Source organism: Festucalex cinctus, chromosome 1 (genome assembly GCF_051991245.1).
Source record: "Festucalex cinctus isolate MCC-2025b chromosome 1, RoL_Fcin_1.0, whole genome shotgun sequence".
Lineage (NCBI taxonomy): Eukaryota > Metazoa > Chordata > Actinopteri > Syngnathiformes > Syngnathidae > Festucalex > Festucalex cinctus.
The window spans coordinates 21,690,898-21,704,970 of record NC_135411.1 but is presented as its reverse complement, the minus strand read 5'-3'; the positions used below and the strand labels follow the sequence as shown (position 1 = coordinate 21,704,970).

The window sequence follows — 14,073 nt, the reverse complement described above, 5'->3', positions numbered from 1 at the left end:
ACGGACATGTATAACATTTCAAGGTTAAGGATGGCGCACAACTGACTAGTTTACACAGCAGCATAACAATACATCATGTACCACAAGAAGGCATGCTCAGTTAGCCCTGTACTTTGTTCTCCATTGAATTGTTTTATATTTATGGCTCTGTTTTTTTACACAAATACTGTCGCAGAAGTGTAGTTTAGTGCTAGACTCTGATGTGTACCTGACTCGTAAATTTGGGTACACCACTGCTGCAGGAATCTAACTCTTTGCATTCATATCAAAGGTCAAAACTGCATTGAATTAAAATAAAAATATATGTATTTTACCTGCTTTTAAAGACTTTTCCACCCCAAGCAGATCCATACATCAAGTTCAATAATTTGTCACTGCGCCATCTAGGGCTGGGAATCTTTGACTGTCTCACGATTCGATTCGATTACGATTTTTGTGTCTACGATTCGGTTCAGAATCGATTTTCGATTCTCGATTCAAACGATTTTCGATTCAAAATTATTTGATTGACAAATGATTTCTGCTTCAATTTACAGATATGCACAGCATTGTTATGATCTACTCCAGTCTGCTTTGCAAGACAAAATGACAAATAGAGACATTAAAGTGTCCTTTTTTTTTTCTTTTTTTTTTTTACATTTATTAATTTTGTATTGAAAGTGCCATTTTCCACAAAAACAGCACGTGGGCTACAAATGCCTTTTTCCCTTCTTCTTCATTTCTAATTTAAATAAAATAGATTTTTGGATATTAATACCGATTCGATTAATAAATGAGAATCTCGAATCTTTTATGAATCAAATTTTTGGCACACCCCTAGCTCCATCTTGTGGCAACAGCAAATAGCCAAAATATCCAGGTTTTTGTCTCATGGGGGAAGTACTGATCTTCTAAATTCGCAGACAGGACAGTAAACTCCCAACTACTTTAATGAGACGTGAGAGATCATTTGGTATGCTGCAGTGAATTATCCAGTTTTATCTAATTGGTAAGAAAAAAAAAATCTATACATGAATGAATTTTTTTCATCTATTCATTCCAGCCACATGTACTGACAAATAGAAGATTGAAATGCTCTTCCACTAGATGGTAAAAAGGTACAATAAACCTGTGTATTCAACCACTGCCAAGGTTGAGGTACAGTTGTTAAATTGGCAAGCATGTGACGTCTCATTAAACATGGCATGTGTGGCCTAGCATGGTGGCAAAGATCATGCTTCACCATTCACCAAATTGCTAGCGGAAGAAAGAATCCAAGGCTGAACGGCACAATGACGGGGATCGTGTTTAAGCCACACCCAAGAATTTGTCCACAGCCTTTAATGTTTCACTTTGAAACACAAAATATTGTAGGCCTACTTATTTTTTGTGACTGCCGTAGTTGAGTCACAATTTGGGCTTGGGTCAGAGATAAGCTTTCACTCTGTGTCTTGTATACTGAATGGATGGACACCCATCTCTCAGATCCAGCTAACCGTGACAAATTCAACATCACCCGCTGCCGTCTGGCGCTGTTATCTTGAGGGAGGGTGTAGCTGCCATGTTGGTCCTACTGGAGAGATCAGAGTGTAGGAGTATAGATGCCAGCCTTCTCCACCCCCCTTCATAGGAAATGATTAACACCACCAGACTGGAGGATGGAGGGTGAGAAAATAGCGGCAGGTTGGGAGGCGGAGTCGGCGACGTGCCACTGATGCACAGAGCTTCCACAATGCCACCGTTCTTTTTTATTTTTTTTATTTTTTATTTTTTTTATTTTTTATTTTTTTTATTTTTTTTTCTGCCTTCGGCCGTCTGTCAGAGTGTGACGCTGTCCCTTTGTTTTAGCACTCCATGTTGAGTGACAAATCGTTTGAGTGGGCTACCACATTCTCTCTCCTATCCCACCAGAATGAGTTGGATATATAGTCATTTTTGTCCGATCATGCTTAATGACCATGATCATCTATTGAAATTGGACAAAATGTTGTGCATTTGCTCATTCAAATTTTGAAATTTGTCAAGAGTTTAAAATAATTCAAGACTGCACATAACACATGAAATAATATAACATAACTGCTTCTATGTGAGGTATTTAAAAAAAATAATTGCAATGTACAGTCTATATTCAAGTAGGTCTGATTCTTATTTTAAATGCACCAATATCGATTCAGTAAGAAGTAAAAAATACACAAATAGAACTTAGTACCGGTACAGTTAGATACTTCTTAAATACTTAACCTTGCCATATAAACACACGTGGAATTTCTTGTCACATTTTTTTTTTTTTTTTTTTTAGCAATAAAGCATCTGAATATAAAAATTGGTACAAAATTTATTCGTACAAAAGTAGAAAACATGAAGCATTTATAACACTGAAAAAGTACAGTGCATATAAGCTTAATATTTATTTTATTTGGAAATTGTAAAGAAAAAAAAGTAACTTATTTGTGCATATGGAGTAAAACATTAAAGCAAACATGAAGATAGCTTGGTATTGAAAAAATGAAATGCATGTAAAATAACAATTTACTTAAACAATTTGTTTACTGTCCATGAAATGAGAGCTCCATTCCATAGGGGTAGGGTTGGGCATTGAGAATCGAGTGGGACATTATGACTCTCCCACATTGTTTGGATTTGAAAATGTTGCTGTTAAATTGCCGAGTTTGCCACATGGAACCTGGAAAACACGTAAAAGAAGGACCAATAAGAAAAATGTGCTTGCGGTGCGCAACAATACACAACTTGCTGGACATGAGCAAAGAAGAACTAGCAAGAAGTATGTGTGAGCGTCAAGCTCACCAGTTGCAGTAGATGTCACTACCTGATGGAGATCAAAAATGAAAATAAATAAATAAATAAATAAATTACTCTTTTAACAAAATTCAGCCTATGACATTTTTTGTGTTAAATGTTTGAAAGTGGAAGGGAAACGTCTCTTTATTGAAGTGGATGATGGACCTGACATTTATTAGAGCGGAGGACACAATATGATGAAATGCATTACATGACATTTTTGTGTTAAATGATTGATATAACCACAGTTTCTTAACTTACTCCACGAGGCAGAGCAACTTGTCTCCAATTTTACTTTTATGTACTCGCCTGACGGACTTTACCGCTTTACAGATGCCATAATACGGCATCATATTATGTGCTGTGTGTAGGCAGCAGGTCTCTGACTTTTTTTTAATTTTTAACATCAAACAATGTACGGTAGTTTTATTTATTTGTGCCAGGCTGACCCCAGCACACCTCAACCTCACCTTGAACTGATGGTCCGGTGCAATCTTGTTTCCTCCTGGGCTTGTTTTATTCTTTGTCATCTTGCCATAAAGAATTCAAGTTAATGAAGAACCGCAGGCTCCATTTTGTAGCTTGCTAGTAAAAGCCAGGTCATTGTACATTGCTCGTACGTAGGCCTGCGGGGACCCCTCACCCCCCTAACCCCTTCACCACCACCTTTTTTTTTTTTTTTTTTTTTTTTTTTTTTTTTTTTTTAATAAAACGTCCACATTCTAAACAATCCCCTTCCTGACCTCGCGTGTTCAGGGGCTTGCTGACCTGTGTCACCCGCAGAAGCGTAAAAGCTTATGGATGCCATCTCCCAGGCTGTAAACGTCAGCGTGACTGGTCGGCGGGGGTGAGCAAGAGACAAGGCCATGAAACAAGGGACAGATGATCCCCTCCACAGGGGTGAACGGTCGTTATCACCCTCTACTACCCTTGTTAAATCTTGGTGTGCGTTTGTCGGTGTGTGACTGGAAGAAACTGCGGACGATGTATGATGTCTCTGATATACTCTGATGGCTGAACATCTGAGGTTGGACCAGCTCAGTTTCCTTACGTAGTGGCTGGGGGCAATTATTTACTCAACTGCACGTGATTGGAGTTGAGTAGATGATGTGATATAGCGATTGTTTTTTTATTTTTTAATTTTTTTTCTAGATCAATATTTTTTTTCTTTAATACCGATTTTTTTTTAAAATGATTATTTTTATTTAATTGATTGCAAACTAATTTCACTTAATTATTTTACTGAGTTTTGAAGATTTTTTTTTTGTTGATTTCATTTTGGAATCCAATTTCTTTTGACACCGTTTTAATGTAATTTATTTTTAATGGATTACAGTAAATGTAAAAACCATTCAGCCATTCATTTATCTTCTTGCACTTATCTGGCAGGCCTTCGGTTGATGGGGTAGATAATTTTAAAATGTTACATTTCTAGTAAATGCACATTTAAAATAATTTTAAGATTACATTTAGATAATATTTTTTTTATTTGTATACGGAGTGGCATTTTTGAAGAAAATGTAGTTAAAACGTTCATTAAAAAAAAACGACTTAAATACAATTTGAATATTTGATAAAGAAATGTATACAATATTTTTAAATCAAGTGAAATTGATCAAAATAACATTTTTCATGATTGTTTTAACTCATTAAAAAATACGTTTAATTATAGTTGACAAGTGAAACTGTGTTTAGTTTGAAACACAATTGACTCGTAACAGTACGTAATTTTCCAGAATTCCTGTGCCAAGCCCTAACAGACAGAATACTCATGTCATCTGCTATGTTGGCATTTTATCTGTAAAGAAGGTTGTTGGTTAACATGTTGTCCTCTGCAGGGACATCATGATCACCCACTTTGAGCCATCCATCTCGTATGAGGGCCTGTACGGTGAAGTCAGAGACATGTGCTCCATGGACAATGACCAGCTCTTCACCATGAAGTGGATCGACGAGGAAGGTGTGTGTCCAGCTTATGCTGACATTTATGAGAATCACACAATTACGTACGATAGGATTGTGCATCTCTGGTCTGTTGCTGAAAGGAATACATATATTGATACTCTACCAACAACCCGATATATTAAAGATACTTTAGTTGCAATTACCCGTGTGATATGATTCAGCTCAGTGTAATCCAACACATTACAATGTTTTTGGATTCGATTCGATACTATGATGCAGAGAAATTATGCTATTAGCGATGGGTGACATATATTGTCGTCGCTATATCGTCAAAGTTCATTTCACAATGTGTAATTTTACATGATCGAATATTAGTACTGGCTGCAACGTGATGGAAGTCCTTTTTTGGCGAATCAGCGTTATAGACGGCAAAGGAGGAGGAAGTGATAAATCCTCATTCTGCCAATCAGCAGGAAAGATTAAGTCACGTGACTCGATGGCCCCAGCGGAGTGGAAGATGTGATGGCACTGAGGAAATGGAGAAACGGAGAAGTCTCTTTTGTTAGTATGTATTGTTTGCGACGGCATGGTTTGGTATTGGGTGTTGTGGTATTGCCGCATTTTTACGAGTCCAAGTATGAGTGGACAGTTAATAATTAAATTTGAAACTGTAACTAAAGAACAATTGTTCGGTGTCAGCCATGTATCAGCAGCGGCGGCGTAACAGGCGAGATGGAGCTGTCTGTTCTCTCCACTCAGCCCAAAGGTCAGCATGACAAAACTAATTAGACTCAACCGACATATATAATCAGTGCATTCATTAGCCTGTCTGAGCAAGAAAAGCTACTTGATGCTTGTAATGAAGTGCTACAGCGACGTTCCTGACATCCATAGAGCATGCGGAGGTAGCCCTCCTCAAGATAACTCAAATGTTATACAGTATGTTCCTATTATATTTGATGGGAAAAAACAACAACAAAAAAGAACATGGAACAAAACAGGCTTATTTGTGAATGTGTGTAGACCACGCAGAAGTGTAGGGGGAAAAAGGGCGGGTTGACAGCACTCTGCACTCCCAAACTGGTGATGTCGAACATGTCATGCCACAGGTTCGATCCCTGAGTTGGTTGGATCCCGCCGGTTACACATATCCACCGCCAGTAGTAGATGAATGCGCATCCGTGACACCCTCCTAGCACAAAGTAGTGCTACTGTACATGGAATGCATGAGAAAATGCAGAGGTCATGTGGGATACATTGATCTACAGCTGTGCATTTTCTACTAATTGCAAATAATTTCTTTAGCAGCAAACCTTGTCAAATTGTCCTTTAAGTTTACACCTCACCTCGAATTTATTTATCCATCCATCCATCCATTTTCTTGACCGCTTATTCCTCACAAGGGTCGCGGGGGGTGCTGGCGCCTATCTCAGCTGCCTCTGGGCAGTAGGTGGGGGACACCCTGGACTGGTTGCCAGCCAATCGCAGGGCACACAGAGACAAACAACCACCCACACTCACACGCACACCTAGGGACAATTTGGAGCACTCAATTAACCAGCCATGCATGTCTTTGGAACGTGGGAGGAGACCGGAGTACCCGGAGAAGACCCACCCAGGCACGGGGAGAACATGCAAACTCCACCCAGGAAGGCCGGAGCCTGGACTCGAACCCGAATCCTCAGAACTGGGAGGCGGACGTGCTAACCACTCCTTCACCGTGCCGCCGAATTTATTTATCACTTTTTTTAAATGTCATGACAGCACATCTTTTATCCCCACAACCTTTTAAAACCGAAGGCCGGAAATACATTTTTAGCTCATAATTACCTTATTCTTTTCTTTTTATTCCCCCATTACAATTAACCTGATACTTTTTTTTTGTTTAAAATGTCAGTTGTGTGAGTGGATAGTTCATATAAACTATGTTTTTGTTTTTGTTTTGTTTTTTTGAAAAGACAAAATATAAATTTAAAATCTCAATCCCGATTTTAATTGATATTGCCCCACAGAAATGTTTCTCAACAATAAAATACAGTTTGTTGATATGCATAATGTGAATTGTAAGAAATAAAAAAACAGGTGATTACTGTAAAGGAAACCAATTGTTTACATGAGCTGTATTAAGTAAAAAAATTTTTTTTAAAAATCCGTATAAATGAATTCTCATAGGATAATCAAAAATTGAAATATTTGATAACTGCAGCGATACATTCAGCTTCACAATTATATTATTTAATAAACTCTGGGATTAGCCTGCAATAAATTGCTCCTCAAAATTTGTAAGTTGCTCCTCAGTCATTTTTGAGCAAAATTGCTTCTTAAAGAGAAAAAAAATATTTTTAGCCTTCCTGTTGTATGTTATGGTCATCACTTTCAATTGTCATGTTTATGATTTAATCCCATTCCTTCTTCAACCCATTGTCTGTGTGAGGTCATGTGATACTTAACATTTGGATCATCCGGCAGGTGACCCATGCACCGTATCTTCTCAACTGGAGCTGGAAGAAGCTCTGCGCCTGTACGAGCTCAACAAGGACTCTGAGCTCATTATTCACGGTGAGCTTTGCTGCATTTTTTTCGCCCCGAACATCATTTTGTGGCAAAACATAATTCATTCATGTTGGAGCTGTGTGCATTGGCCTAAATTATGCTGCTTAGCTTGTGCAAAATCATTTGTAACATGTTTTTAAATAAGAAACATATAACACTACAGTATAGAACTTTATAAAAATAGATTTAAAAAAAAGCAAACTTATAAAGACAAAAATCTCATAATTGAATAAAATGTATAGAATTAAACAGCTTCATATATGTATGCGGCTATAAAAAAAAAAGTTGCTTACAGCTACTGAGTAAACTGCATAATATGAGCCACTTTTTACAGTACATGCCTGTGAGCATTGTTATTGTATAGCTACGTTTTACCGCACCATTTTTTCAAATGTACCTTTTGCTAAAAGGCTTATAAAACCACAGCAACCATGCTACTGTCGTTAACTTGTCTTTGACGTTTTACATTGTGTGTTAACATTAACCACCATTAAAACCAGCCATCTTTCATCTTTCATAAAAGAGAAAAATATTAAATGAAACAAACTACGAAAACTATTTGGGGAAAATAAGATGAGACACAAGATACATATTAGAAAATAATATTTGACAAATACTACAAAAATAAAATATGAAAGCTGCTCAATGCAGGAAAATTAATTTCAAATCGCTACTGCCACGTGTGGCCGAAAAATTTAAACTGCACACTCCGTTAAGAAAGAATATTAGAAAAATACACAAATTACAAAAAAAAAAAAATACAGACAAAATAAACGACAAAATAAACAAAACCACTATAAAAATACAAAATATAAGAAGAGAAGTAGTCGAGTGGAGAGAAGTACCGGTAGATTAAAAAATATATTAGGAAAAAAATAAGATAAATATAAGACAAGAAATACAGGCTGCTCCTCACTTGTTTGTGTTGCAAACAAAAACAGCTGAAGGGAAAAAACATCATTCAAATCGATATTGTTAAATGAAAACATAAATAGTAAAAGTAAACATTATTTTTGTAAAGGCGACGTTTATTTTATGCAGCTCCATTATCTGTTTAGTTGATATACTTTCTCTTGTATTTTCTACAATTTGTGTGTGCAAGCGCATGCGTGTGAGCATCGTCACAGCAAGGTGTCAGAGGAATCGAGCATATGTTTGATAATGCACGGAAGTGTGAACAACACCGTTTTTATTCTCCTGACGTTTCTGGGGACCTGCCAGCTACTTTGCCGCTATTCTTAGTCACTTTGGCGAATAATAAGCATGGATGGAGAGGTTGGGGTGGGCATATGCGTCACTGGCATTTGATTGACGGATGTCTGGAAGCGTGTGACGGGGGGGCTGGTGTTCACACGGTGGTTAATGTTGAGTTTTTTGTTTGGATCAGAGGTGAGGAGTAGGTTCACGACTGCAAGATAGGGTGGTGGACGAAGAGCAGACGCAGCGGGGGGATGCTGTGTCGCTCGCTAACGAGCTTCTCGCCTGCGGCCCACTCCTCACAAGCCCATAAACACACATTTGTCGTCTTCTCTCGGGTCATTCCCGCCTGCTGCAAAACCAGCATGCAGTGCACTGACAACGTGTCAGACGTTCAAGGTGACATTTTGCCTGCAGGTTGTCTTTACTACCATATTGTTGTGTTCAATATGCTTAAATCAATCAATCAAATAAATCATTTGCATTATTCCACAATTCAAAACAGGTCCCCGGGCCCGGGTATCTTCAGGGGAGAAATTGATATACTCACAACTTGTGTAGTATACTAGAAGACTGCTGGCTCCATGAGTTAAGCACACACTTGCTGGTGAATAGATGAGAACCAGCTTTCCAGGCGACATGGCCAAACGAGATCCAGTCTACTGTTGCACATCCACTCGCTGGCAAGATCCAGCCCGCTGTTACGCATACACTTGCTCGCAAGATGATGAGAGACAGTCCTCTGAGCTTTGTGGAAAAGGAGGCAACTTCACAGCCACTAATCAGAAGTGAACACTGTTTGCGAATGCACAGGTCTGCATACCATTTGGCTTTGATATAGTGTTTGACTGAACTCTGGCCATTGCTTAATAATAGCTCTGGAATACCTTGCGTTACCATGATAACCAAGGTCGGAGCTGAAATTTGTAACAGGGCGAGGAGGTCACTTCTACACAAGCAGAGACTATTTGGGCAATGGGCAACTAACAAAGGATTTACTTAGTTGTTTAATTTCACACTTGGTGGGTGGACAGGCACTCCAGAGACCAACAAGCCTAGCTGTATACCGGTACAAGCAATTAAAAAGTCCATTTTCAATGAGCAATCTCATTTAAGTTGATGAAAAATCATTAGACCTGAAATAATGTTTTTGTTCCCCCCAGTGTTCCCATGTATACCAGAAAAACCCGGCATGCCGTGTCCTGGTGAAGACAGTAAGTTCAACCCTTTTGTTTTTACTTTGCATGACATAAACTTTTATTTTATTATACTTTAAATTGTACTTCTACGGTGGTGCTCTGAGATATATCAGTGACTCGGCTTACAATTTCTGTCAGATATAAGCCGAGTGTGGTATGTCAGTGAACTCAACTCGCTTCACAACAACAGACCTGACAAATACCGAACAATTCTTCAAAAAAAAAAAAGTCTTTCATTGTTTATTGACACTTCCAATTAAATTGTATCGTCAAACTAAACATTACGGGATTCTTTACTCATTTAGCCATTTTGAGCAGTAAGAAGGTAGTTTTACATTAATGTATAACTTCATTATTTTTTATGTACAATTAATAACTTTAAAAAACATATTTTGATACTTGCTGTCGACTGAAGATGACATCACATTTGCTCAAGAAATAGGTAAAGACCAATCAGTATTAATATCAGAATGGCTTTTTTCGTCTAGTAAAAGCAAATTTTTTTTACTTCCCCTTTTAAAATCATCCTTAAAGTATACACAGTTCAATTTCAAACAGTGTGACCCAGGAACAAATGAATTGACTTTGTTAGATCCGATGTGTGGGAATTGTTATGACATGAGAACAACTTGGAAGTCAACCAAACAGCCAGCCAATTTAATATGGCCTCTCTTTCTCTTCCTGCCCCACAGAGTCCATTTATCGGCGAGGAGCGCGACGCTGGAGGAAGCTCTACTTCGCCAGTGGCCATGCCTTTCAGGCCAAACGCTTTAACAGGGTGCGACGTCACACTGAATGCTCTTAATTCAGGTTTTATACTGTGCATCACGTGGGGAGAACTATCATTTACAAGGGTCAATGTCACTATAAAGTCTCTTCAATGTCCTCATCAGAAACATTCAGTAATCATAAAAATGTAGCAGAGTAATGAAAGCCTGACATTTTGTTGTAAGTGGCCAAAATTTGCACATACAGTGCATGATAAATCAAGTCCTCACCACATCTGTTGTTAAGTAAACGCCACAATTTGCGCAAGTACAGTGTATCCTTGTTTCATGCTACATCTTTTCATAGCAGCTATTTTGTCCTAAATTTCATTTTCACTTGACACGCTGCATTTCATGATTTTAATTCAACTTTATTTATAAAGCACTTTAAAACAAGTATTACTTTACTGTAAATATATTGCCCTTGAGTAAATAAACACCCATTCTACTCATAGCATTATTCTTCTGTCATCTGCTTGCTTGTTCCTGGTAGTGTGATGGCTAAGACCAAAAATTACCTTTTTTTTTTTCTTTTTTTCAAGTCAACTTTAATTTATAGTGCTTTCAAACAGCCTTAGCTGTCACAACGCTTTACAGAAACACAACAAAACAAAACATAAAACATTAAAAGCAATACAATCACAACAATTCAACATTTTTTCATTCCTGCTACATACGCTTTGATGTTTGAAGCCATTATAGATTCCTAGAATTCCATTTGAAAATCAAGCAGGAGGTTTCATGTCTATTTGCACCTCTCACACATGTGAACAGAGAGCGCATTGTGCCATCTGCACGGACCGCATCTGGGGTCTCGGCCGACAGGGCTACAAGTGCATCAACTGCAAACTACTGGTGCACAAAAAGTGCCACAAGCTGGTCACTGTGGAGTGCGGCCGGCCCATGATCCAGGTGATTTGGTGTTCATTATTTTTATTGTTGGCAATTGGCTTCCACGACACGTATCCGCTCAATGCTGTAGTGTGACTTGTGTCTTTTTTTTTTTTTAGGAGCCAATCATGCCTGGTCAACCACCCAGTCAGTTAGACCCAACGGAACCACCAGGTAATGATGTACATATAAAAACACTACCGCCATTTATAAAAAAATAAATAAATATTGCAATAATTTATGGACATAAATTCTTATATCAGTATTTTAGTTCAGTGGTGTAATCAGAATTTTATTGTTATTGTCCATTTTGTATTTTCTAATATATTATTCTCATTTGTTATGATTTCATTCTTTAATGTAAAGTAATGCCTTTAATATTTATTTGAATTGATTATTTTCCTTTTGAATTCATTTTGATTTCAATCTCTTTTTTTCAAGTTCAATTGATTAGCACATTTATTATATGATTTTCTTCAATGTAGATATTACAGTAATTGTAGTATTTTTTTTTCATTTAAGTAAGCGTTCATTGTCTATTTCTCAGTTTTGATTTTAACATTTATTTATTTATTTTTTACATCGAGGCATTAATTCGTAATCATTTTGCAAATTTGCAGCTATAAATTACGGTCTAAAATTAAAATTTAATGGCATATTCAAGACCATATTTCAAAAAATTAATTTCTAGTGTTTGACTTTAGGATTATTTGAAATGTTAATATTTTAGCACTCTTAATATAGTAACATGTTATAAGTTATCAATTTTGAGTTTCAATGTTTTTTTTAAGGAAAAATTTTAATTTACCTCCAGTTAAAAAAAAATGCAGCAGTTTAATTTTTTAATTGAGTTTTTGATGAAATATAATTTTATTCATTTTGTTGATTTCAAATGACATTTTTAAATTTATAAAGTTTTTTTTTTTTTTATAGAGCATTTCCTTTTCTTTCTTTCTTTTTTTTTACATTAGCAAAAAAAGACATTCAAGCAAGTATCTCTCCTGAGATTGAGTCTATTTTGCATAGACTATGACAAACATCTTTCTTTAATAAATAGTAATCATGCATGGGTTCGTGTTGTGCAATTGTTTAAACTACAGATGGGGCGTGGTAGGAGGCTTCATCTCGGTGGGAGGCATTTCTTGTCTTGTATTGGAAAATTGCTGTCGTTGTCCCCCCACTCAAATGGAATTAGAAATGATTCAGGCACAGCAGAGCTGTGAACAATGCGACAAAGCATGACTGTCTCTCACCTACTTTCTCTCCCTCCTGTTTTCTTGCCTCCCCTTCTCCTGCTGTCTGTCGGTCTGTCTCACACCCACTGTCTCTCTCTTGCTCTCTTGCTCAGGCACTCAGAATAAAGATTCCAGAGAAAGTTTGACTTTCGATGGAGAGGAAAAAGAGGTGAGTTGTTCATTTTTATTTATTTATTTTTTTGATAAACCATTCATGTGTGACTCACACTGTGTCAAACAGGACTTGATGGAAATGTGTGTAAATTTTACCTCCTAGCTGACCAACAAAAAGTACACCTACACATTGTCCAACACGGGCTGTTACAAAAATGATTTACCTTTTTAATGAAGAGAATGGTTATTATTTAACATTTTATTTGGGGGAGACCGATAAAGGAGGTTTCTATATCCATCCATCCATCCATCATCTTCTGGGGTCAGGTCATGGGTGAGCAGCTATTGTAGGGAACCCCATAAGTTTTGCCAGCTATTTTTTCCAGCTCATCCGTGTGATTCTGAGGCATTCCCAGGCCATTTGGCAGACAGTCTCTCAGTGTGTCCTTGGTTGCCTCCGAGAGATGCCCTGAACAGCTCACCAGAGAGGGGTCCAGTAAGCATTCTAAGTAGAGGACTGAGACACCTTATCTGTCTCAGCGTGATGCGGATGAGCAGTTGCTTGTACCCAGGATTTTGATCTTTTGGTCACCATAGGTGAGGGAGGGGAATGTAGATTGATTGGTAAATCTAGAGTTTTGGCTCAGCTCTTTGTTCACCAAGACAGACCGATATGGAGTCCACGTTCCAAGCCAATTTTGGCAAAACAATTTTTCTTTAGCATTTTTCGCAGGAATGACTCACAAAGTTCTTTTCATAGTTATGCGTTTATTGAATGCAAGGAAAAAGAAATCCCAAATCAAAGTGATAATAGTGAAACACATGAAGTGTGCTGTACTTTGACAAGCTCTTGTAACTGACATGTTAATAAGAATCCTTGGAACTGTTTTAAATTGTGAAATGCTTTCAATCCCTGTTTAAATGTTATACCAAAATCACAAATTACAAATACTCACGTAATAGCCAGCTGACCAAAGTAGCAACAGTGTGAATAGGATATATATAACTGTATGTATAACTCTGTGCTGTTATAATGATTGACGTGGAGCATTCCTATAATGAAATGGAAAACAAGGCCTGAAAAGCTCACTGATGATGGTACAGTCAGACACTGCAGAAAGACCGGACTCAGCAAAAGCATAGCACCATAGAAGAATGAATACATGGGGACAAATGTGTTATTTATTCAAGTTCAACAACTGGTCAAGTAAATCAATGCTTGGAAAGACGCTCATAAGAACATTCAAGAGCGTTCAGTTGCACGCAGCGTTGCATTGCCATACGTATTGATTTCCCGGAGTGTAGCAAATAAAGTAGCCTTTTATCAAGGCTTCTAACGTTGCCAGCTGATTGATGGCGACACATGTAATTTTGGGGCAATTTGATACAGCCGCAGAAGAACAGGGAGTCGGACACGCACAGATGGTCCGAGAT

At 37.6% G+C, this 14,073-nt stretch overlaps 1 protein-coding gene across 1 annotated transcript in view; it reads left to right on the top strand.

Annotated features, from left to right (window-relative positions):
• The window catches only part of prkci (protein kinase C, iota), a 54,725-nt gene that overhangs the window by 8,713 nt on the left and 31,939 nt on the right, over positions 1–14,073 (top strand). The window contains exons 2-8 of the mRNA XM_077523079.1: positions 4,617–4,738; positions 7,153–7,242; positions 9,597–9,647; positions 10,325–10,410; positions 11,174–11,311; positions 11,410–11,464; positions 12,639–12,694. Of these exons, the coding sequence (XP_077379205.1) occupies positions 4,617–4,738; positions 7,153–7,242; positions 9,597–9,647; positions 10,325–10,410; positions 11,174–11,311; positions 11,410–11,464; positions 12,639–12,694 (598 nt within the window). The remainder of the gene's footprint in view (positions 1–4,616; positions 4,739–7,152; positions 7,243–9,596; positions 9,648–10,324; positions 10,411–11,173; positions 11,312–11,409; positions 11,465–12,638; positions 12,695–14,073) is intronic.